The 25,909-nt window shown below is 48.8% G+C and overlaps 1 protein-coding gene across 6 annotated transcripts in view; it reads left to right on the top strand.

Moving 5' to 3' along the window:
• Nucleotides 1–25,909, top strand: part of VAV2 (vav guanine nucleotide exchange factor 2) — a 154,107-nt gene that overhangs the window by 79,238 nt on the left and 48,960 nt on the right. For all 6 annotated transcript variants that reach the window (XM_069770997.1, XM_069770998.1, XM_069770992.1 and 3 more), the window contains exon 3: nt 22,081–22,139. In XM_069770997.1, the coding sequence (XP_069627098.1) occupies nt 22,081–22,139 (59 nt within the window). The remainder of the gene's footprint in view (nt 1–22,080; nt 22,140–25,909) is intronic.

Here is a 25,909-nt window from a genome sequence, read left to right as displayed (position 1 = left end):
GCCCATCATCTTTCGTCCATGGCTTTACAGATACCAGTGCCACCATCTACTATCATGCTTGCGAACATTTATTACTGATAGTGCTCCAGCCTGTAGCGGAATAAAGCACTTTATGAAAAATGCATTAGTGGGGCCTTTGTTAGCAGAGCGTTGCCTCAGTATTCCCTGCTGTGATAACCAGTGGGCGCATTTCACTGGGTTTTCCCTCGGTGGTGCGGTGATCACAATTCTGTATTTCTCTCCTTTTTTTTAACCCGTCAGTCTGGCAGCTCCCTCCTCTCGTAGCTCGTGTTTCCCGGGCAGGGCTGCCGTTGCAGTCGGGCTTGTAGCCAGGCAGGGTCTGGGTGGATGGGACTGGACAATATTGGCCAAGGAAGGGCTCTAGTTTCTGGGCATGCAGCGGGCAAGGAGGAAAACACTCGTGGGAGATCCTAGCAAGTTATGGAGTGCGTGGCTCAGGCGGCAAATTTACTGGTGGTGGGCTGATTTGACATTTTGGATGGCCTTTTTTTCCATTTGAGCCAATTTGTTCCCTTTTCTCTGCCCTCTTCTCCATGGACATACTTACTTGTTGGGCTTGGTGTCAGGTACCAGTGAAGTAACGAAGATCCCGTGATAAATATTGCAGAGGAGCTGGCGTGGGGCTGTGTCGGTGTGGGTTTCTTGGTAGGCAGAGAGGAACAGCCCAGGCTATTGCCAGGAGCATCCTCAGGGTAAATATTAAACCCATTGCTCCTCTTGAGGTCCAACGTAGAGCAGAAAGCCTCAATCCTGTGTCAGCTAGATGATGGAGAGCCCTGTTTATAGCTCTTGCGTTCCTGGCACGCCTTTCTTGCTCCGAAGAGCTGTGTTTCATTGCACGCACCAGCTGGAAAAGAAGTCTTGTCGACCGATGGCCACAAGCTGCCGCGCATGAGGTCCCTCCACGGCGTTCGAGAGGCACCACCGAGTCTGGACCCCGCTGATGGGAGAAGAAACTCAGCTCTTGTTTGACCTTCAGGGTGCCCGTGAACGCCCCGAGGAGAGTCCAGTTCAGTTTGTGTCGACACACATCACCCCGTGGGGTGGTTTTTCCTTTGAGGTGTCTGGAGGTGAGGTTGGATGAGTGGGTGCACCGTGGTCCTGCCTGCGTCCAGCTGCTTTTCCACATCCACGATTGCGGCCGTTTGCTGACCAGTCGTACCACTTAAAATCTCGTTTACAGCCAGTGAGGGAGAGAGTTTGCTTGGTTTAACGTTTTCTTTGAGAATGTAATTTCAAAGCAGGGAACGCTTGCATAAATATACGTATATTGTCTAACCATCTTTCTTCCTTTTAGTCACTCAAACATGTGATTCTATTCCTCCAGCTGTAAAGCCAAGCACGCGAATGTTAAATTGTTAAATAAGTCAAACATAATTATTCAAGTACCCAGCATAATGTGTTTCAGAAGTGCAGAATCTGAAATCCAACACAATGCGCGCGGGTAAACGCTTTTGTGGAGATTGTACTCCTAAGGGGAATGTCATTTTGACAAGAATATATTTTCCTTCTTTCCTCTCACAGCCTGTCTTGTACTGTCTTGATGCTTTGGTGGAAGTCTCATCCAAGTACAGTTCATTTTGATGTGGAATTATTCAAACCTTTCAGATCCATCCCTGTGGACCGGTTTGCTCTGCAGGCTGATGAAATGATACCGGTGCAGCTCAGTGCAGAGGACCTGACGTTAAATGAAAGGTTTTCTTTTGCAAGGGTTAGTCTGAGCTGGTTATCTTTTGGTAGTACTATCAAATGCTCTTTTCTGCAGTCCAGGCACATCATCTACATCTGGCCAAAATATGTCACGGAAAAAAGATGTTTTGAACAAAAAACATCCTTTATAGCAGATGGGGGTAAAGTCATTAAAACTCAATTTTCAGGGACATTTTTGGGCCTTTTTGTCCAAAAATGGAAAATACTTTGTTTGAAAGTTTGTGGATTCAAAGGAAACATTGCCTTTTTTCTTTTTTTTTTTTTTTATTCGACAAAACCGAAATGCTTATCAGTTGTCTATCACAGCAGAAAGCGATTTCTTCTTTTTGTTGTCCCGTTTCTGAATTTTAAGAATAATGCCAGGCTGAGCTATTCCTCGGAGAATTTCAGTGGTCGCTGCCATTAAGCACTTAGTGTTATTTGCAGCATGGATTTTCATAGTGCATGGCTTCTGGCCCCTGCCTCAGCCGCGCGTGATGAGGCACCTGAGCAGGGTCTCACCCTGACCTGGGCTTTTTTTGGGTTTTGTGCTACGTGAAATACCATGTGCAATGGTAACTTCGGTCGCTTTGCTTGTTAGCTGCAGGGAAGTCAGTAAGACTTAAACCTCCAAGTTAAATGTGCCTTTGCCGGTCTCGCTGCCAGTAAGAAAATGTCAAGAGAGCCAGCTAAGAACAAATATTAGTTTCCTGTTCCTTCCCTTACCATGAGTAAATACTTGTCAGACATTTCCAGGAGCTTCACTGGACAGAAACCAGCTTCACCTGTTTTATTGCAAAATATCTCTATTCTGGACAGGAGTTCCAGGGAGAAGTTTTCTGTGAACCTCCGTTACTGGCCCGCTCATACCTAACGTGACAGCAGTTATTTCTCAAATGGTTGCTCTGATCTCATCTTCAGATTTGCATGAGTGGCCTTTGGGATGCAGTTTTAGGTGTTGGCTTTTATTTATAATGCTGTCCAGAGCTCTGCAGACCTGCCCTTCTGGGACCAGTAATTCCTGTTCCTTTTTTGCTGTTTTTTTCCCCCACCTTAGCCTGTTAGCAAATGCACAACGTGGCTGGTGGGGACCCTCCGGTCCCTCTTGCGCAGGGCGTCATCAAGGGCGCGCATCCATCTCGCTGCAGAATGGACGACCTTTGTCAGCGACGTGCATTCAAAACCTGAGTCCTTAATACCGGCCGTGGTCTGTGTTGAAGTGAACCTGTATTAACACAGAGAAAGAGCAATTTTTTTTGGCTTCCCCCTGCAACCCAAGGCTGACCACAGTGCCGTCCGGCTGCTCTTTGTTTCTGATGTCTGATTAAAGGGCTGGAAGAAAGAGCCTGTGGTGGTTAGAGCTACGTTTCCCTTTCTCTGGATGAACGTGTGATTATGTGTGTGTATTTTTGGCATTTCTTTCCTATACGGGAGCTGGAGCTCGCTCTTTACCGCCCATGCGATTTTAACGCTGCACGTTGAAATTCCTCGAAGCTTCTGGTTTCTGTGTATTCCACGCTTGCTCAATCTGTTCCTATTAATTTTTAAACACTCACATTTTAGCAGTAGATAAACAGCTGGTGACACTTTCGGAGTCACACTCCATCGTCTGAGGAGCTGATATAACTCCCCAGCACCGCACGCCGAGCCGGGCAGAGCCGGGGCCGTGCCGGGGCCATCGGGATCTTGTTCCCTTGGGGTGCAGATACTCTTTCCGTGATGCTTCCCACCCATTTCTGGTTGAGCCGGGGCTCACCAGCCACCAGTTTGCTTTTCCTGCTGTTTTAAACTGTCCTGATATGCTGCAGATCCTAAGAGCGAAGCTGAGCTCATGGTGGAGGATCCAGCTGGGGAATCTGCCTGAGCATCTTTGACAAAGCTATTTACATTCCTTAAATCATTGACTGAAAACATCATGCCTGACTCTTTCTTTCCTTTTTTTCTTGGCAACAGCCAAGATCTAATCTATGATTTTTTTTTTAATATTTTTTTTTACAGCTGTATGGCTTTGTTAGGTCTGAAGGGACCCTTAGATCATCTTGTCTCGCCCTCTGTACAGTAGTGACCGTGGAAATCCATCCAGCTTCCCTTCCGCCCTGTAATTTGTGAGCTGTGACAGTGCATACCCTGCTAAGGGAGCCAATATTTTGGATATCTTTTACTGCAATTCTTTTATACGCCAGTTTGCAGTATGCTGTGAGTGATGCATGTTTCAGTCACCCACATAGCAGTAAATGTGCTGTCTGCAGAGGCAGAGCAAAGACTAAATTTAACACACTTAGTCAAATCAAAGCACTTTATGGGTATATTTATCCACCGTTACAGTATGTGAGGAAGGGAGGTAGTTTCTGACTATCAGAGTCCCTGGAAAGCTACGTTGTGGATTGCTTCTCCATCAGCCCCAGGGACCTGCCTTTCTGCAGGTGTAAATAGATTAATTGACATAATGGAATTAAGCCATGGAAAAAATGTGGCTGTAAGCGTCAGAGGTCTTTATCCGATGGCATGGCCAGCGTGTGCGGTGCCATCCTCTCCGGGGCTGCACTGGGCTCTTCTGGAGAGCCCAGTATGGGAACTGGTCTGCCCAAGGGGTGGGAGGGTGCTCGGAATAGTAAGTCGTGTTTGAAAACCTCTGCTGACACTTCTAGTTAATCATGGTTTTGGGGAAGTCGGTGTTTGCTATTTTGAGAACCATCCTTTGAGTAACAAATCAGAGGGGAACCGAGGGCTATTTCTGCAGAATATTATTGATGGAAAACCCTTTTATTTCTAAACCAACATTTATTTCTGGAAGGTGTTTCACCAGCAACTTTTCAGAAGCAAAGCAGAATATATACAAAAATAAAAAGAATCCTTTTATCTCATTCTGGGGAGGGCAGGGAAGAGGAGGAGTAGCATCCTTACTGCTCACGGCCGTCTTGGCTCTCCTACTGCATTGCACAATCTTAAGAGTCTTCATTTGTGCAAACCATCTAATAATTGCAAAAAGAGAAGCTCCTGGTAGTATTTGTAAGCCTGGTAGAGCCATCCTTTCCCAGGTTAGCCTCTTTCTTTTGAAATGGTTCTTGCAGTTCCTGGAAGTTGGGCAGGAATTGTGCAATGAGGAAGAGAAAACCACTGAAATCAGGAGCACGTCCCTTGCTCTGATACTCAACACTGTCCCCTGCTTGTAGCTCTCAGGCTTACAGAATGAGGATTTAAACATTTGTAATTTTTCCCCCTGAATGATGCAAACCCATAGAAAAAGGTATCATAACTGACCTTGCATCAGGAGCTGGGAATTTCTCCTTGCTGCTCTGAACTGCTTGGAGTCATCCTGGTTTGGTTTCGGCGCCACGAATGCAAAATTATTTTGGAAAAAAAATCACGTTTCATGTTGAGAAGGTAGAAGAGAACGGTGCATTTCTGCTTGCCTTGCCTAGAAACGTCAGCCAAGTAGCTTTTTTCGGTGAGACTTCTGCTCTCGCCCCACGTCGCAGGGCAGCAGGGACGTGGTGCGCAGAGCAGCCGCCTCGCATCTTCCCCGTCTTTGCTCTTCTGAATAACTCGGTTTGGTTACCGGTGGCTGCCTGTTCTTTTAGGAATCGGGAATTTAACACAGTTGTTTTCCGTGTCTGCAGGGAAACCGAGAGGTGACGCTTTTGAGACATATAAGAAGCGACTGAGATGTCCGACCGGCTAATGCTGACTGAAGGATCAGGCCAGCAGCACATCTCTCCAGTTTAGGTGTACAAGATGGGGGAAATCAGTGAATAGAAACAGGCAGGCACGCGTGGGCAAGGGATTTCTCCTTATCACCAGGTGTGGAGCATCTAAATGTTCAACCAGAGCAGAGCATCCTGCAGCTTTGGATTTTTTTTTCTGTTTCAAGAGCAGTAAATTCCTTATGACGGGTTTAGCGTGGAACCGGACAGCTCTGTGTTGCAAACGCCTGCGCTCCTGGTGCCTTTAATTGATTCTCAGTAGCCTGGAAAAATAAGGCATTTGTTTCTGATGTGAAATTTTCTGTGCACTCTGGATGGGAGGAGGGAGTGATGGGCATGTTCTCCCACCTGCCTCTGTGAGCAGCATTCTGCATCAATCCTTCTTTTCCTTAGAGAACCTTTGGAAAGGGGAGATAATGGCCAAATTTGCAATACTGGAGGAATGAAGTTCATGTGTCTTATTTTCCAGATTTGCTGGATACTTGCAGAGATTCACAGAGTAGTGTAGGTGCTGGGTAAACAGTTCACTGTTTGCTTATGTGCGTAAACCTGGATTTGTGAGATTTGTAAGCCTCTCCAAGCTCCATGAAGGCAACGCTTTCAGGAGGAAGGGGTGGGTGCTTTTGCTTTAAAACAGCTCATAACCTGAATCAATGTTTCATGAGTCTAGAAAGGGAGAAGTTTGCATCTTTGTGTCCCCCACTTGAACTGTTGCAGCGTGCTCGAGGTGATCTTTTCAAAGGATATTAGTTACGTATGAAACCAGGGCTTTGTATTTACACATGATCCAAGATACGAAGCCAGGAGCTCAACAGCACTGAGAGAGATCACCGCTTGAAGAGCAGTTTTCAGGGTCACGGAGCAGCCCCTGGTAATGTGATGGGCTTTGGTCGCGAGTCCAAGTGTCGCCAGCGGCTGGAGAATCGGAGATGTTTAACAGACGTGTTAGTGCCGATCCCAGGCGAGGAGGTGGCTGAGACCTGGGTGGCTCTGGGGAATTTTCCTTAGCAAGCCAGCTTGTAATAATAATAAACCCCCAAAGTTCACAAGGTGCTCGCCTCCTCTCTGGAGTCCAGGAGAAGATTGGGGCTAATGAAATAAAGTTTATGCTTGCTTTCCTATGCTTGGCTTCCTACCGTTCTCCCTTTCTCCTGAGTGTTTCTGTTGGATGTTAGGTTGTGTTTCGAGGTGCTCAGGCGGGGGTCCGGGCAGCAGAGCACCCCAGTCCTCTCCCACATCAGCACCCGGGGCTGCACCCGGCAGGTTGTGTGTTCCTGGAGCACGTGGCTCGGGAGGTCGTTGGCTGTTTTTATTCTAACACATCAAGTTCTTCTGCAGCTTCCTTATCTTCTGGGGTTTTTTTCCCTTTTTTTAAAACTTGAAGCTGTGAAAGTGAAAATGTTTCATCCAGGTGGATGTGTGCCTGCATGGAAAGCTTGGAGCAACCTGCAGATCTGTCGACCCGAATGGGATTCTTGCTACGAGCCCTGACTCTGTGTAGCTGCAGGGAAAGCAGCTTTGGTAGGAAAGGTCCTGCATCCCTGCAAACATCCAGTTCCAGCTTTGAACAAATCGAAGCAGCAATTCCCAACCAAATTCAAAAAGATGCCTTTTATGGTATGCTTGAAAAACTCCGATTGCTTCCTACCTCTTCTGTGTACTTTAGTATTACAGGAATTTCTTTGAGCTTAAACGAGTTTTCTACCAATTTGTAAAACGCGGCTAGTCTCAAACAGCTCGTGATGGTTAAGCTGATGCTGGTACAGAAGGGCTTTAGGAGGGGCTTTGCTTCCATGAAGCTCCCCGGGGCAGAGACTGATGCTTTCCAGGTAGCCCAGGGACCCTGCCTGAGTGCAATCCCCCAGGTTGCAATTACGATACAGCTGCAAGACACATCCAGGGCTCAAAGCCTGAAAAATCATTGGAAAAGCTTCCGCTGCCTTCAGGGGCTTGGCCCACGGCAGTCTCTGAAGTGTTAACCTGCAGGTGCCTTGAGCTTGAAGCAAGATCCTGTATTTTTATTCAGTGGGACAGCAAGGCTGCGGTCTGACCCTCCGAGCCAAAAACTCTCGATGGGGCAGGGAGGGACAAACCTGGCCGTGGTCTGCCGGTCTGCAGATGGACTTTGTAACTGCTCCCAGGTACCCAGCTCCTGGTGTGGGGCATCTCCTGTCTGTGCTGCTGCTCTGGGGCTGGAAGGGATGGGAGAAACACATGTCCGGATGCCGTGGCCATGCCAGAAGTCAGGGAACTCTGCAAAATGCAAAGAACTGGCTTTTAAACACTTTCTGTAGTGGTTTTTTTTATACTGCTGCCTTTTTTTTCTTTAGCAGCTGGAATAAAGATGGAGGAAATAAGCCAAGGAGAATTTCAAGCCCTCTCTCTTCAGTAGGTAAATTACCATTGTGCAAGTGGATTGGTTTCATATGGATGCTTCCAATTTCTCCCGCACATGCAAAACGTTCCTAAACCTCTCTTTTTGTGCTCCATATGTTTTTCTCTGACCACCCAACTCCATTTCAGAGCAGAGCAGAAATGGGGACTTGAAGGTATGTGAAAATCTGTAATATTTTCTGCTTACATCCAAGACCTTGATCAAAAGGGATTAAACATAATACAGACTTAAGCCAGTTTCTCGGAAGCAGGTTTGGCTATCCGTGTTTTGCATCTGACTAGCTGTTTTTTCCATCTGTTTCGACAAATCCAATCAATACTGGGGGAGGGGGGATGCTTTCGCAGGAGAACCTCTCCTTGCAGCGTGCTGCACAGAGCCGCCGTCCCTCGCCAAGGCTGCAGGAGCCCTTTGCAATCCCCTTGGGTACCTCAAGGCAGAGCTGATTAAGGGGCTGAAACAACATCACTGTGCTACCGCGCGTCTGCACATTTGCCTAGCTTGCAGCTTTTTAATTTGGCCAAAGCAAAACTTCAGGTCTGGGGACACGTCATGAAGACAGCCCAGTTGGCACGCTGTTGGCAGAGCCACGTGCCTGTCTCATCTTCCACCACCATGAAGTAAGGCGTGCTGCTCGTTTTCCATGTTCTGCCTGCGCTGAGCGATGCTTGCAGTCAGGGTACAAATAGTCCCTATAGGAACTGCTGCCTCCGATGGGAGCGTTACGCCCTGGGAAGGCTTGGGTGGCTCTTTTTGAGTCACAAGATGAGGGATTTTGCTTAGGTGCATGACTTTGGGCGTCACGAGTTATGGACTGGGGTCAGAGAAGGTTCCAGAGCCCTTAAGCACAAGGAGGGGAGGAGGTTGTGGAGTAGGCGCCCTGCAAGTTGGGGAGGAAACTTAACTAAAACTGCCTGAATTCAGATGTTGAGCAGGAAGAGCTAGTTTCTGGCCAAAGTTCAGCCTGTCCCGGTGTTCCTCATTGTGTAAGACAAACACCTCGCTGCCTGGAGCTGATTTTTGTAGTGTGATGGCTTGGCCATCCTATCGTTTCTGATACTTGCATCAGTGCTCTGGAGTCAGGAGTCAGCTGCGGGACCCTTTCCCCTGAATTTTCCTGATAATTATATCCATGCATAGCACATGTGATAATTATAACCACCCTGCTTAGCACAAGGTAGGCTCCGAGCCCTGGGGGCAAGACAGAGATGCTTTTCTAGGATCTTCAAAGCCTGTAGAGATCCAGAGCAGCAGGGTCAGGGTTTGGACCTCCTGCAAACACAAAGGCACGATGAATGCTGCTATCAGCTGGCGACATTTCTCCTTCCCTTGCATGGAAGCGATTCTGCTGGTGGTTTTTTCCCCGTGCTCAAATACCTTGGCACAATGTGTCTTTGTGGCAGCTCGGTCCCACGTGACGGCGCGAGGCGATGCGAGCTGAACTCTGCCGGCAACGCTGCGTGCCCCAATTAGCCGCTGCGGTCAGGGCTTTGCAGACTGCCTGTGTAAATCTATTTACCCAGCATTTTAAGCTAATTAGTGTTTAAGGGTTGGGGTTTTTTTTGCCTTCCTCCTCTGTTCCTGCTCCTCTTTAAGCATGAAGGGCCAAGTGCCCAGCAGGTGTAAGTCAGCACAGCTTGGTGGCTTTCAGCAGAGACTCTTACCAGGTTGCACAAGCCGAGGTCGGAGCCGTTAGCACCCACGTCCTCCTACGTGTTTCACGTCTTCCTACGCTTGAGCTAATTCCTTCAAAATTTTCCTACCTGATTGTCACTTCTCCCCAAAGAAGGTGGCAGGGCAGCAGGGAGGAAAGGCATCCGTTTGGCAGCAGATGCCTTGCAAAGTGCTGTAAACCTGCAGTACAAGCTGGACGGCGGCTGCCGGTTTTGCAGAGCAGAAGGGCGTTTTGTGGCCTCTGAGCCACCAGGCTTATGCAAGGATCCTTTTTCTGGAAAAAGCAGGAAGATTTTAGAAGGGAGGAGTGAGTAAACTGTGGGAAACTACTTTCAAAAGAGTGACTGCTCAAACTGGCACTTGAGGCCTGACTTGGGACTTGGTCGAGTTCCCTGGTCTTGCTTTTAGGCACAATTTTTTTTAGAATTGTAATTGCATTTCTCCCCACTGCTTTGCAGGGGCTTCAGATATGATACAGGATGGTACGGCCGTGCTTTCTGACTGTTGCTCTCTGTGTACCGAAACTGGGCAGAGCTGCTGCGTTTTGTTTGAACACCTTGTTATTGCTCAGTGATAACAGCGTGACCGTAACGTTACAGGAATGCTACAGGAGCATAATCTGGTGTCCCAAGGTCAGCCTGCACCGCTAATAGCCACAGGGCTGTCCTAGAGTCTAAAATGCATCAGCGGGAAGTTGTGTGTGTTGGGAATATCAGTCATGTTATATGTGTACTTGCTTACAAAAATCAAAGGGCAGATGTTTCTCTGTGTGAGAGCAACCCCTGTAGCGCAGATGCGTGCGGCTCGTCCCGACCCAGGGAGGGCTGTGCAGGGAGGGGGCACATTGGGGACAAAGCGGCTCTCTGCCATTTGGGATGCTGGTTTCGGATTAGGGAGAAGAGGGATGTCCTGGCCTTGTGTACACCCTGTACACCTGGCCAGCAACTCATTTTTCCTTTCTTCCTTAAAGGCAGATTGATCTTTCTTAATGTGATTTTGGGGTAAGCTAATGGCAGAGCAACCCAGTCGATGCGTCTTGGCTGTCATGCCCGGCTGGGGAAGAGGAAAGGTACAGCCGTGCCTGCTCTCGGCTCTGTGGTCCACTGTTGACCTCTTGGCATCTCTGCCAGGGTCATTAGGGATCTGCTGCGATGTTAATTGGGGGCAGAGGGAAGGAACCAGCTTGCCCAGACGGAGCGGAGAGCTGCGTTGGGGCACGGAGGCGAGGAGCTCCGGCACGTTCTGGTGCCGATGGAGCCATCGCAGCCGGCCGGGGAGGTTCACTTGGTGGCTGAGCACTTACCCCAGTGTCTGCTTCAGGGACCTGAACCGAACTCCTGCTTTAGCCAGTTGGTTTGTGTTCCCCCCACCGCCCTCTAATTCCCAGGAAAGCACAGTTCCCTGGCTTCATCAGCTTTGGTAACTATTACAAAGCTATGCAAATGAACCCTCTCCAGTTACACGCTACGTTTTTTCTAAAGAAGACAATTTTGTAATATCCTTGGTCTGGAGGAGAGCAGCCAGCCCTCAGCTTGGAGTCCCTGTGCTCAGGCGTTTCTGGGAATCCTCCTTGTCTCTGGGCATCCGTCAGGAGGATGCTAAAATCCCAGCTGCAGTAAAAATGAAGCTCTTGGTTTCTCCTCCCCACCGGCTTCCTTTCTCCAAATACATTCCATTATCGCTCTAAGCAAAGGCACAATTTGACTGACTTGTGCTTTGCAGGTCAGCGAAGCCAGTGTATGCTGGGACACACTGGGATTGCATGAGAAACGAGGGGTCATGATGCTAGGCAAAGCTGGGGGGGGGATGCAGCACCCCCGGGCGGTGGTGGCACCTTGGAGCCCCAGCAGGACGTGGGGACATAATTCCAGAGGGAGAGAAAGGGAACGGCAGCTCTCCAGAAGGCCCTGTGAGTCACAGAGTTGTGCAAGTATGAGAATAAAATTAAAATCTCAAGATCGACATGTGCAAAATATTGCATCCTTCTCCTCCACCTTCTGAAACCTAAGACAGGACAATTCCTCTGTTAAAATCAGTCCAGGCTGAATCTCCTGTGGTCTGTCCCATAGGGGTCTTAGATTGCCACCTTCAACAACCAAAGAATGTGCTTTCTGCCTTTCGTACGTGGGGTGCCACGGAGAGACGGAACACCCAGCCAGCTTGGTGTTTAATCACACGTCCCTCTGATCCGTGGTTTCAGTTTCACGCGCTGCTGCACACCGGTGCTAAAATAGTTTAGCTTAATGTTTAATTAATGCTGTTCCATATCATGCAGAAATGTGAGATTGGCTGGTGTTACCTTAAACCCCACAGTTGTGGCACAGGCTAATGAGTCATTTCCAAATCAGCGTTCAGAGGTGCTAACAAGCTTTTCCCATAAATAGTTTTGGGATATCAAGGCTTTTCATTTTCCTTCCTTTCTTATGCTAGTGTTTAACAGTTGTCTTATTTCTCGTTATTGGCAAGTTTTGTGCAAATTGATGGGGCCAAGCTGAGCCAGGGAAAGCAGTGGAGATGCAGGGGGGCATTTTGCAGGAGGAAGATGTGCAATTGCGTGGCCCCTCACCCCTGCACCTCCCTTGGAGCACTTGATTTTTTTCTGTTTAGTAGCAGTGCTGCATGTTGGAGGACTAGAGGCGCACGGCAGTTCCCAGAGATCCTGAGGACCCTCTCGTAGTCCATTGCCACGGGCAAGCTCATCATTTGACCCATCCTTAGCCAGGACGTTTGCAACAGCACCGCGTCTCTCTCGCTCAGTCCCAGTGCTGGATGCATAAAGATGCAATTTCACTGTCTCTTCTGTTTTCTTCTCCTGCCTGAGAAAGATGCTTCTAGAGGCAACGTCTCTCCGAGCCCTTCTATGGGGTAAGCTCGTCCTCGCCTTGGAGCGGGGAGCAGGGGACGGCTGTCCCCAGGCAGGAGGGAAGCGCGCAGCAGCTCGCAGGCAGCTGGGTGTGCTTGCAGCAGGCATGGCTTATCCCTGCCCCATGAATCCCTGCCGTTTACGGGAAAACAGTTGTTTTGTTTCACCCAGAGCTTCCTCTGAGCCGTGCCCTCGTCTTGGCTTCGTGTCTGAGCTGCCTCCGAGCCCAGGGTGTCTGTGTCACACAGTGTGGTGGCACCTACCCTGCTCTTGAGTTTGCCCCAAACTAGTGGCTTTGCTGAGCGTAGCCCTCGCCGTCCTCTCACCCTGTGCCCTGAACTCTTATCAGCACCCATGGGTGCTGCTGAGTTCTCCTTAAGGGCTGAGCTTGCCGCTTCGAGTGTTTCAGGGCCATCAAAGGAAATCTCTGTTCCCATGTTCAGCTGGAGGCGCAGCCGCAGGCGCTTTCTCGGTTCGTGTCTGTTGGCTTTGGTGTTAGCTCACTTGAGAAACTGCTTGGGTTCCCCCCCGCCAGGCTTTTAAAGTCCCATCAAAGCCAGCTCCTCACTCTAGTCGTTGCCAGGCTATCAGATAGTGATAGTAAAAGTAACCGAACGAGACAGCAGCTCAGCATCCGTGTCGGAGGAGAGAGGCCATTAAGTAGCAGAGTAAGTATTTATTGCTGTTGTATTAAAGGAACTCGGCAGCATAAAGAAAGCACTATAGTTTCAGGGCATTAATTTCTGGGCTTGGGAGTTGTGGGTGGCATGGGGAGCAGCACGGCGAGACCGTGGTTGGGCTTGTTTGCATCTCTCGGTGCTTCTGCGGGTTGGGTTGCTTTGCTTCTACCCTCTCTTGCCTTTGCATCGTCTCCGCGTCCTGGGGAGGCGAGGGACCCTGTTCTGCCTTGGTCCTGGCTCGGCGTATTTGCTATGAGATGGGGACACCCGTATCAAAAAGGGGACGGAGGAGCACAGATACTTCCTTAGGCACAGACATTGGGGCTTAGAGTCCCCTGAGAGACGTGTGACAATGTTCCCTCTGAAAATCAGCTGCTCTGTAATAGGAAAAGACAGATCGATGTCTTAAATACGGGAGGGGGGGGGTGTGTGCATCTGGGAAGCTTATGAAGGTGTGATACGGTGCAGAGCTTTTCTACCAGTAGCTATAAATCCACTCGAGTTACTATTTTTGCCTCCTTGTCAGGCAATGTTGCTGGTTTTGCAATGACCGCCCACTGTTGTAAGACTACATGATAGCAGACATTATGCCGGCCCCAAATAGCTCAAAATAAATGTGTTAAAATGATACAAGTCTTGTTCCCACTGGAAATCAGCAGAGACTTTGCCGATGGCTTAATATTTGCATCCCCAACACATAATGTGGCCAAATAATGGGTTTAATGCAAAATAACACTGGGTTTAATAACCTTGTTTTAAAAAGACCAGCCTAACACATACAGTGTAATGGCAGAGGTGCTTAGAGCAGCACATTACAGCTAATGGGCTTCACGACGCAGTGGTGCTCTGGAAGCGGAGGAACTGGCCAGAGCCCTGGGACCAGCCCGAGTTATCAGAGTCTGGTACAGGCAGAGTCCAGGCTGTAAATCAGAGCAGCTGACAGGAGTGGGGGTGATTTTATAGCGGCTGAGGATCAGGTCCAGAAACTCCCTTTCCTTTCTTTTCCCAGGGTCCTGTTCCTCTCCTCTTTTCTAACAGAATTTATCATCCAGGATCGATCTGTAGATGGAGCTTGCTCCCTGGAGAGCTGCTAGCAGCGCCAGCAGCATCACGGGGAGCACAGAAACCAGGAGAACAACCTGCTTCTCCCCTTTGTTCCCTCCCTGCTCCCTTGGGCATTTTCTCCCTCCTGTTTGGGGATGACCGTTTGGCATCGGACCAATTTTTGCCCAGCTCCTCCTGCTCCCCGGGCAGCTTTGGGCTTTCATTGCACTTGCAGTTATGGGAGGTGATGCTTCCCAGTGCTAGCGGGGTGGCACTTGCTGGTGGTTCGGGTGCTCCTCCAACTGTGTTGCCCCTTTCCCCCTCTTGAAGCCTTAGGGACGGTGAGGGGCTTAAAGGCATCGAGCTGACTTACACCCTCATTATACAGAAGTGTAATCCAATGCTTATCAAATATGGATTTGTGAGGGTTCCCTGAGGACGCGGCAGCCACAGACTGCAACCGCAAAGGATTTCTGGGTTGGGACACGGGTGCTCCAGGCTGCCTCCTTGCTGTGTCCCCAGCGTGGCAAGGCTCACCCCTCCCCGCGGAGAAGAGCCGTGGGGATGGGAAAGGCTTCTGGTGCCCAAACGCTGTCTGGACCGCTGGGCTGGTTGGGAATGTATTTTAGACCTTTTTAGTCAGGTCCGTAAAAAATGCTATGTGTATTCCAGCTTTGCTTTTGGTAGATGCTCCTGTGAAGGCAGGCTTGCTGGGGAGTCACTCCCTCCCCAGCTGCCTTATAGGGAAATAACACAAAAATTCGGTGCGTGTTCCTCATGCTGTCTCAGGGGAGTTTTTGGTTTTGGTAAAGGTGTTTTCACCTCGAAAGTGTATCTCTGATGATGGGCTCTCGTTAGAGGGCTTAACCTCATTATCTTGAGAGGTGTAATCGCTCGTCCCTGTAACACAGCAGTAACCATAACGCAGCCTGACATGGGTGCTCTGAACTGTGGCTAAGAGGTTGTGCTGGTTTTGGCTGGGATAGAGTTAATTTTCTTCATAGTAGCTCGGGGACAATCCGTCAGATGTTCACTTGAGACTATTTTAACCCTTTGCTACTTCCATGACCAAGGATCCCTTTAGAAGAGGAAGGAGCATGTATGTCCAGCCTTTCTTGCTGAATTTCAGAAGCAAAATCCAGCTTGTACCCGGTTTTCCTGTGTCCAGTTTGCAGATTGGAAGTCCAGCCCAGCAGTCCAGCCCCGGTGAGGCACGCGGTCCTAGCATCCCTGGCCAGTTCTTCACCAAACCACTGTTTGGGCTTTAGGATGTTATTTACTACTTCCCTGAGAACAGCACTTAATGCTGCACACACATCTTTGATGCCAAGGGAACAGCGAACCCAGAGGGGTACTGGAAGCAGAGCAATTCTGTTGTTCCCCACCTGCTCTGGCAAATGGGTTTTGTTTTACATTTCTGGTTCTTCCATCTCCTGTGATTTGACAGGTGCTCTGAAGCTCATCTGCAGCTCCATAGCAATGTCACAAGTCGCTGATATTTCAATAAATCAAAAGGGAGTGGCAGTCAAGGATCCCTGGCATGGGTATTTGTTGGAGGAGGGAAGAGGCTTTACCATACCTCCATCACTGAATTCCCTATCTGTTGCGTGGTCCTTGTAGTGAAATACGGGGCGAGAAGCCTGGACACACCGTCGCGGAAGAACTTCCCTAGCTTTGATTTAAAATCCTTGTCAAATGCGTATCAGCCGAAATCCGCTCAGCTGGTGCCTCTCCAAACGCTGCATGCCAGCAAACACCACGCTTCCCCGGCGCATTGCCTTTCCACCTGGCACGAGTGGGAATGGGAGGCAAAGCCGTAGCATCCCCAGGCAGGAGGAGAAGAGCCGTGGGGGAAACCGTTCAGGCAGGCACTGGAAAGGCTCAAGCCAGTTGTCCAAATGGATTATTATTTAGTAGCCCTCGTCCTCAGCAGCCAAGTGGGTGGCTGAGGTCCAGCTGAGAGGAGAGAGTCCTGGGTGTAGGAAAATCAAACTGATTTGATCCCTTAACGGGGCTCTGCCCACCCTTGGCATCCTAAGGAAAAAATGCACCGTAGCCATGTACAGCGATGCTCTTCTCGGGTACCGGGTTGTATCGGGAGATGTTGATTTAAGGAATTCCCAGCAACATCTGTGGGATGCTCAAGTGGCAGCAGCCCCGGCTGTCCCGTGTCCGGGGAGAGGGCTGGAAGGCAGCTGTAGGTTTAACGTTTGCTGTGTTCGCTGCACACATGCTGTAATATCTTGCAGGTTTACGCACTAGGCAATAACACACACCCGGAGCACAAATAATTGATCCAGAGCGAGCAGGTTGTGTTTTGTATTGGCTCTCACACTTGGGGCTTGGCTATGCTGACTTTCCAGGGCTGGTCTAGCCAAGGTGGGACTCATGTGAGAGGCACGTGAAAACGGAGGAGATGGGAGGCTGGAAACTGCTGGTGACACTTTGGTTTGCAAATACCAGATCCTGGTCGTGCACAGCCCAGTGTGTGTGACCGGCCACTGCCACATGCGCTGGCGCAGCGAAAGGAGAAAATACAGGGTACTCCAGCACCACAAACTGGAGGCAACTGAGTCAAACTCTACTTGCTGTCATGGATGCTTTTATTTTAGCAGCCTTCTCCCTGGGACTCTTCATGTTTTTTACTATTGGATGCCATTATCCAACTCAGAAATAATTTAACTAGCTTGTCTCTGAATTTGGGGTCAGGTTTCTACCCACACAGAGGCTGGGGATGTTTGGCCTCAAGATTTCTTTTGCCCTTCATGAATTTAGGGGTAAACCAGAAAATTCCTCCACGTAATTTCAGGCTCTGAAACCAGCCCCCCCCCGAAGGGTATGCGCAGAGGTGGCAACATCGAGGTCTCTGCCCAGACTTATCACTGCTGTGCAGAGCTCCTGATTTGCTTAGAAGCAAATATTCATTTGTTCTGGGAATGCATGACCTTGCTGGGGCTCCGCACGGGCTCCGAGCCTGGCTGTAACCCCTGCAGCTCACTCAGGCTCTGGAGGCACGCTCGTGGAGCGCAGAGACCTGGGGAGTTCCTCGTGTGCAAAGTGTTCTCCAACCCAGCTGGGTCAGTTTGTTTTTTCAAACAAGGAGAGAGTTTATTTGAGGGTTTTCTAGATGCACAGAGATACCATCAGCAATAAACAGTGCTGGAGGAAATAGAAGAGCTGTAAGCATAATATTTTGTTGATGTTGTTTTGCTTTATTTTTAAATCTGTAATTCCTAAAAGAAAGTGTTGGTAGTACAGAAGAAGAAAAGCGGGGAATTTCTTGTGGTGGTGTGGGGGTTTGGGCTTTTTTTTTTTTTCTTTTCAAAAATCCCATTTCCTTACTCACCCAGGTGTCTTGCAAAGTGACCAGTGAATGTGAAGAACCCAGTTTGAGACTTGATTATTTTTTTTTTTTTCCTTTTCTTTCTTTTTCCCATGAAGTGCAGAACTCGGTGCCTTTTTAAATCAGGGTCTCCACGAGGCCTCTGACGCTCAGCCTCTGAAATCACGTGCACGGCCCTCGTGCCCCGTTTCTGGTTCTGTTGATTCACAGCAGTGATCTCATCTCGTGCGGCGTGCTGGTCGGTAAATGATCAGCTGGGTGGCTGGTTTTAACTCATGTCTAAAAATACAAGGCAAACTGGAACGTCAGGAATGTGAAGGGCATCCCTCACCTTTAACTGTGAAACCACCAGAAATTTCCCACTAACCCTTTGCAGGTCGACTGTAGAGAAAGTCTATCTGTACATCACCTGCACTGCATACCTGTATAGCTCCATTTCTGGCATCTTGCTGTCAGCGGGATGTTATATATAGCTTTTAGGGTAATATTTGCACCCTGAATGCAGTTTTCTTGGAGGAAATTGCATTGAGAAATGGGTGAAGAAGTAATAATAATCTGCATAAGCCCCTGTTGTGTAAGCCCACAGTCCTCCTCCTCCTGGAAGACAAACACACAGATAAAAGTATAGTTTTCCCAAAGTCAAATGACTTTGCTAACCCTCTCGTCTGCCCGTGCTGAGCAGGGTGCTTTCCCCAAAGATGTTCTGCCCTGGGATGGGGCCGGGAGAGCCCCCAGCGCTACCCCAGCTGGTGCGGTGGCACGGCACTCGGGCGTGATGCGGCTTGGGTCATCGTAGCCTTTTTTGAGTGTGGTTCAAGGGACCAGCAGGTTTGGAAGCTGTTGCTCCGGGTGTGCTCCAGCAGCACTTCCAGGATGCGGCAGCCTCGGTCCTACTGGATTCCCAGTTTTAAGTAGCGGGTTAGTTTTAAGAGGGGAAACCCAAAACCTGATCTTATGAAATAATCAGCATAAATCTGAAGGGAACCGATAGCCCACGGCAAGAAATGTTTTTTGGTTATACCATCTGCCTTGGAAAACAAAACGTCTGCATTTCTAGGCTGCCATAAAAGAAAAGGGAGGTATAAATAACCAGTGAACTACAATTCCACTTAGTGTCATATCTGTATTAGTTATAGTAATATGTCCTTGTGTTGCAGAAGCAACGAAAAGCCTCAGATGAGATCAGGGACCCCTTGTGCCAACTGCTGCGTGGGCGCGTAACAAGGCAGATCCTGCCTGGCCTAATAGAAAATGATAGCCGGGAGTGGCAGGAAATATTCCTGGGTTTCTCTGCAAATAAGAAGCTGCTTTACAGGGAAAATGAGACACCATTTAGCAAACACTTAAGGATTGACTTACTTTTAAGAATGTTGTTTAATCCTGTTGAAATTGAGAGGATTACTTATCCTTAAATGCATGCTTAAGCACTTCCCTGGCTGGGGGCTGGCAGGCTGGAGCACAGGAGCTGTAAGAGGAGCTGGGGTTGCACTTGGCTTTTTTTGCTCTTGGCTGCTGCTTTAGCAGGAGTTGTTGTTGGAAAAATACTCCCTGATATTGGGACAGTTACTGTTCAGTCTCGTTTTCAGAGATGCCAAGCTTCGTGGAGGCTCTTTGTACCTGATCCCTCAAAGTGGGTCGCTTTGCTTACGTACCTGAGCATCGATTTGGGAGCCTGAGCGTCGGCAAGTGTGTCTGTGCATGCTGGCTCATCGCTGGAACCAGGTCCCGGGCTTTGATGTGCCAGGATGTTCGGCGCTTGGGGCTTTTCATAAAAGAACAAAGCAAAAATTGTTGGCGTAGAGAACAGTGCACTTTTCTCTTAAATTTCCCTGGAAGTCAAACCCTGCGGTATAACCGTCTGATTCATAAACTGATTTTTGTACTTTAGAAGTCTAATAATAGACCACAGAAGAGACTTATTCAATCAGTCTTGGACTACTTTAAGCCCCGTGGAGCGGGGCCGGGGGCTGCCAGCTGCCTCTCCAGCCTCTGCGCCCTGTTTGGGCTCGGCGTTCGCGGGTACCGCTCGCCGGCAGTGATGCTTTGCACCGTGGCTCTGCCTGGACGAGCCCTGGAACCTTTCACAGACTCTAAAGAACTCAGTCCCACCTCCTCTCCCAAACTGGGGAGAATTCTAGAGGTGAGAGACTGCGGCACAGGGAGATTAGTAACATGCCTGGAGTGGCGTTTTAAGTTGCTGACAATTTGGGGAGTAAGGCTTGATCGCTTTGACTCCTGGTTATGCTTTAACCTGCTTTCTCCTGTTGCTGTTCATGTCATTTCCAAAGGCAAAGCCAACCTTATTTCAAAATGCAGATTGAAATGGCAGCGTGCGCTTTAGAGCGCTGGGAGGGAGATGGTTCGCGGGGAGCTCACAGTCAGGGCTGCCTTCTCCTTCCAAGGGGGTTCAGCCCCTTTCCCTCTCTCCGGCGCAGATTTGTTCCTCGAAACGTGACATTACCAGAAGCCACGTCTTTGCTTGACGCTCCTCAAAGCCAGAGCAAACGAGAGACCGGCCAGAGGTGGAGGTGTGAGAGGGACTCGGAGAGCCAGGCTTGCTTAACGCCTCCCCGAAATGGAGGTGGGAATGTCACCGGCTGGCTCCCGGAGCTTGCAGCTCGCTGGCAGGAGAGCACGTGGCTGAAGCACCTTTTCCAGAAGCGACCAGCCTTTCTCCATGCTGCTTTTTTTGTTAATTACAGTAAAATGAGGAACTTTACTGCGTTTACGTTCGCTAACTCTCAAGCACTAAATTTCTGCTTGAGAAAGTTTACGGTTTGTCTTCTAGTTGCACAGTAATTATGGTCTGTAATCAGTGGCTCCAGGGCAGCCCTGTAAAACCAGGCGTGCCAGGGGTGGTGGTCTGGTAGCTATCCAGATGGGCTCTCGAGAGTGAGAAATAGGCCAAAATGTGCTCATGACAGCAGTAGCAAAAGTAATGCTTTGTCTAATTAAAAAAAATCCTTTATGCATGTCCTCTGCTTAGAAGGAAATGTCAGGGGCAACATCTTAAAAAAATAGACATGGAAGGATGCTTTGGTAAAGCCCTCTTTTGCTAGAAGAGTTATACAGGGGCAATAAAGCGTCCGAGCTGCGAGGAAGATTCCTTCTTGCTCTGGAGCTCCTTTCTGCGTTGAACTCCTGTTAGTGACGTTTTATACCGGGGAGAAACTTGGCCAAGTTTTGAGGCTCACAGAGTCTCGATGGCCTTGTTGAATAATTCAGCATCTCTGTTCTCCATGTGGAAAGTCAACTGCTAAATGCCAAACTGTGGCAGCTCCTTTGTTGCTGCCTCAGCTTCGGGTCCACGCGTGGGGCACCGGCGGCCGAGAGCTGGGCTGGAATTCGTGGCAACGGTAAAAGAAAAGAAAAATTAGAAGGATGAAGGTTGCAGAAGTGTGGAGGAGAAGACAGGGTTTGGAGCAGGATCTGCCACAGCAGGAGGAGCTCAGGCTTCAGGGCAGTCCAAGGAGCTGCAGGCGTGCATCCCCCCAAAACGAGCCCGGTGCTTGCATGCCTCTTGCAGCGGCAAGAATTTGCATGAGGATCCGCAACGCAATTCTGATTGATGTTCTGGGATAATAACGTGGGAGGGAGAAAGGCTTTAAGTTCCGACAGCAATCCCAGGAGAGAAGTCAAGCACTTACTTAGAGCACATGCTCCACTGGGTGACATCTTTCAGGAGGGGGGCACGTGTTCCTTAAAGAAAGCAACACTAATGGGTGCCCCATGGCTGGGTTGGGTGCAGGGCAGCTCCAGGCAGTCACAGCCCCCGTGGTGTTCGGGTTTGTATGCCTAGAGGAGAGCTGGGGGCCCTGGACAGCAGGGACTGCTCAGAAAGTCCTTTATCTGTGTCCTGGACGCAGGCATCTCTATTCATTCCAGTGGATGGGAAACCAGTCCAAAAATAATAGGTTTGTTTTTTCAATCTAGCTTTGAAATAATGAATATGAGCAAGAGTAAAACATGTTTTATATCTATAAGGGACTAAAACCATTCTCTGTTTGTCTTCATTGAAAATTCTGCATAGCAATTAAAACTTCCATTAAAAATGGGAGTTTTCAGAAAAAGCTGGTGGCTTTACTATTCCTGATTATGATGCTGATGAAAATATTTTGTTGTTGAATCACTTCTGGCTATTCTCCCCCAGAAAAGGGCGATGGTCTGCACTCACCTCTGACAAACTGATGATGCATCTTTATTGAAATGCAGGAAGTCAAGACGATTCAATCTTGGCAAGTTTGCCTCAATAAGATCATTTTGTGGGGGGGAGAGATGAAAGGAATGACAAACCTTTTGTAATAAAATACAAAGTTTTGTAGGGTTTTTTCGATGGTTCTCGGTGTTGCATAAAACCTTTTGGAGCAGGTCTGGCTGGATATATGAGTGGCAGGATGGAGTTTCCTCGGATGATGCCGTTGAATGGGCATCTTTATAGCTGAGGGTTAAATGTCTTTGATGCACAGTTGTAAAACCAAAAGCAGCGTTTGCACTGATGGTGTCCTCCAAGCCCTGATGGTGACGTGCTGTGATACGGATGGGGGGGACTGGAGCCACATCCATTTCAGTGGTTGTTCAGGTCCAAATACCAGGCTGTGGGTCCTTGGGTTCCCACCAAACCTTCCTCTGTCTTCAGTAAGCACACCAGCATTTTTTTCTCTCATTTCCAGGTGATCTCTGCAGTATCCAGACTCTCCTTCCACAGTATTGCTCAAACCAAAGGAATTAGGTAAGATCCTTTCAATGTGATGCTTTAAATAATGTTTCTCTCTCTCCCTATCCATATTCCTTGTATTTAATCGCATCAGACTCCCTAGAAGCATTAATATGGTTGGGATATATTAGGGTTAAACAGACATTAACGGTGCCTTTGGGATGTAGGCAGGGTACTTGTAAAAGAACCTTACCAGCTGCTCAGGAATAGTTTACAAATAAAATAAGTGAGAATGTAATAAGTTGCATGCCGTATGCCTGCTGGGGAGGGTAGCAGAGTGGGTTTTAGTGTCTCTCGCTGGAGGTTTTGCTCAGGTCCCCTCTGCAGGGGCTGTGCAGCTGAGGACGGGGATGCCAGGAAAGGCAGCGATGCCCGTCCCTTTTGCTCTGCCCATAGAGCTGTGGTGTCACCCAACTGTCCCCACTTGTCACCCTGGTCTGTGCAGAAGTGCCCAGGTGGCCTTTCAGTCACTAACAGCTGGGGAATTACCTCCTGGCTTTGACAAAGGCACATTAGTGCTGAATGGGTAATGAGGGTTAATAAGTAACCTGGCCCTGGCACCCAGGGTGGGCTGCCCTGCTGCTGGGGCTCCTCCTCCTCTGCTAATTGAAGGAGCAGTGGAGAAGGAATTAAAAACAGCAGAGAACCCTCTTAAGCAGAGCTGTTATCCTGGTCTTTGTTCAATTCCCTGCAAAATTGGTTCGCAATTGGTTTTCTTGTTAGTGTGCGTTTTTATTATTAATCTGCCAGCAGCATCTCATTAGGACCACAGATAGAACTGGGAGGACTTCTCAGCCTAAAGTACCTTTCTTCCATTTTTGAGGGATTATTTTGCATTGTGTTTGTCCCCCAGCTATAGAACGCATTCGCTTTTCTCCGCAGAATGTGTCTCGCTGCTGTTCTGGTCAGGGTGTAGCATGGCATTGGTCTGCGGCTGCATCCCAGGGCCAGGCACAGCCAGGGTGTGGGGGTGCAGGCTGGATGGGGTCCCTGCTTTATTTCTAGCCCTGCTGCCCATGCCCACCACCCCACCCCACGATATCCACTGTTTGAACTTCTTTTCACTGCCTTAACTGCACTGATATTGCTGGAGGGGAACAGCTTTTTACGTGTAAAACAAACTGGGAGCTTTCCCATCCCTTAAACAGGAATCTGACAGATCCCACCAGGACTGGGGGGAGATTCAGGGGACAAAGGTTTATAAAGCACACTGAGGAATAAAGACGTACTGTAAGTTAGGGACTATTTAATATTAAGGCTAGCCCTGAGTCCTGGAGAAGCCCGCAATGATTATTATTTTAAGGGAAAAGAACACCCAAAGCATTTGGAGGCAGGGAGTAATGGGGGAACCCCCGTGCACAAGCTGCAAGTGCCTTTGCAAGGGCTGGATTGAAGTGTCGGGGCATCGCTGGGAGAGGTTGCGATGTGTCACCCCTGGCAAAGCCCTTCCCTTGGCAGGGAGATCCTGGTGTCAGTTCAGAGGATGAATGAGCCGGTCGTCCTCTGGGAAGGCTTTGGCTGAATCGCTGGTGTTTGTCTCGAGGTCTCCCGCTGCCAGGGATGGGCGGGTTGGGGGATAGCAGGGAGGCTTTGCTATTCTTGTGGATAGGTGGCTTTTCCTCATTCATTGTACAACCAGCATTTATGGTTCCCACTAAAATCCCTTATCTTGGAAGCCTTTGGCACCATAATTACGCAAGAATAGCACAAGGCTTAGTGGGTCTTTGCTTCTAATTCTGTTTTCCTGCGTATTAACCCTGCTTCTCCTCCCCATTGCCAGCTCTGTAAGAACAGAAAATGTTGTCTCTCTGTTAGCTGGAAAATACCCCCCCGGGGGTGTCCTTTCCCATCACTGCTGTCCCCTGCAATCAGAGAGCCCTCCCTTTGTCCATTGCCACACGTTTTTTCCTTTTAATTAGATCATTTCTTGCTACACCATCACAAAAGCCTCAATGACAGAAACTAATCTCGGATGAATTAATTTAATCTGTGGGAACCAGCAGCAGCTCTGGCTCCCCGAAGGGACTGCTCACGTCGGCCACTGCTGCCCCTCAGCTCACTGGGATCCCCACTGATGGTTGGGGTCCCTACACTTCCCTCCCCCAGTGAAGATGCTGCCGTTGAAATAAATGGGAAAGGTCTTGTTGGCTTAGGCCCGGTGCTCAAAAACACGGTAAATACAATGCAATATAGGATGGCATATGGATTGTGTGGTCTTCAGCCCCGTATCATGAATGTGGCTCTGCTCCAAACCCTATTTTGGGTCTAAAACTTCAGGATCATGCAGATTAAGCCTATTACTTGTCCTTAAACAAGTTTCATGGCATGTAGGGTAGAAAAATAAAAATCAATCTTGTATGCTATTCAGTGAAAAAAAAAAATAGTCTTTCTGTCTAATAATTTCTAGACACATGAACCTTGCCAGAGAAACCTTGTTTCACAGAGTAAATCAGATAGCTATCAGGATAGCTATGTTGAGATGACAGAGTGTTTCTTCCAAGAAACAAGCTACAAGCAGCAAAACATGGCAAAAAATGATCTTAAATGCAATGTTTTGTTTGCAGCACACTAGGCTGGGCTTAATCTATTGCAGCTGTAGCTACAGCCTGTGCTGGGTCTCACCTCCTCCTGCTCTGTTCTAGTCCCAGCTGCAGGTTTTGGAAGTCCTGCAGAAAACAGTGTCACCCTCCAGCATGGTACATCGCTGACTTACCTCCTGGCAGGTGATGGTCTCTAATGATTGCAAAAATAGATTTCTGTCTTGCACGAGGCTGTGCATACAGCACAGATGATTAAAGAAGCGTGTAGTTGCAAGGACCACCACCGCACTGGGTTATTTTTTGGGTAGTGCGCCATGCATAACAAGCCCCTTGATGATAAGAGGCTTATTGGTGCCTCCTAGAAAAAGGCACATTTTCTCTCTTTAATTTAAGGCATTCAGAAGAAAGATGGTTTTGTGGATAAAGATACCTGCTGAAGGGGAAGCGGATGCAAGAAACTACGTTCGGATCTTGGCTCTGCCCCAGGTGCTGTACATGGCCCTGGGCAAATCCCTTAGCTTTGTGTGTCTGATTTTCCGCTCTCAGAAATGGGGAGATGAGAAATGCTTTTGTTCACCTGGCTTGCTGGAGACAAGACCTGCCTGCTCGGTGGGCGCAGGCAGCCTTCGGCAGCGCTGCCACATGATCTTGTTTGGGAGCACAGGTTTTGCAGTAATGTGATAATACCCTTTTCCTGGGGTTTTCATCCGTGCATCGTTTTACAGAGCTGTATGTGGAGACAAAGAAAAGATCCTCGTGGTGTAGCATTGCCCATCAGCTAAGGAGAGGGGATTTTTTTTAATTGTTACTGTTTCTCATCCTTTCCTCCATCTGTCTGGAGGACTGTCAGCAGTGGCAGTGAGAAGTTACCACTGTGCTCCTTGCTCATCCGTGGCTGTCTCTGAACAAGGAACCTTCATTTTACAGCCAGGTCTCACCAGGAGTTTCCACTGCAGACCCGACTCACGCCCCGTTAAGTCCATTACCCCATTTCTCACGGTGGTTGGCACTAAATTCTTCCAAGTTAGGTGAGAGGATCTTGCAGCAGACAGAAGCAGCGTGGTCAAACAGGGGGACTGTGCAAAGGTTCTCCTGTGCTCTGGAGGATGAGTTTTCATTCCAAATTTTCTCGAGCAAACTCAGCTCTCTGGAGGACAACAGGACTTCTTGTTGCAGGTCCCGATAAACCAGGATTTTTTTTTTTCTTAAAGTTTTTTTTTCCTTAAGACTTTCCTGCTGCAGCCC

The sequence above is a fragment of the Haliaeetus albicilla genome, chromosome 26 (genome assembly GCF_947461875.1).
Source record: "Haliaeetus albicilla chromosome 26, bHalAlb1.1, whole genome shotgun sequence".
Classification (NCBI taxonomy): domain Eukaryota; kingdom Metazoa; phylum Chordata; class Aves; order Accipitriformes; family Accipitridae; genus Haliaeetus; species Haliaeetus albicilla.
The sequence above is the reverse complement of the archived record's forward strand: the minus strand, read 5'-3'. Positions and strand labels throughout refer to the sequence as shown.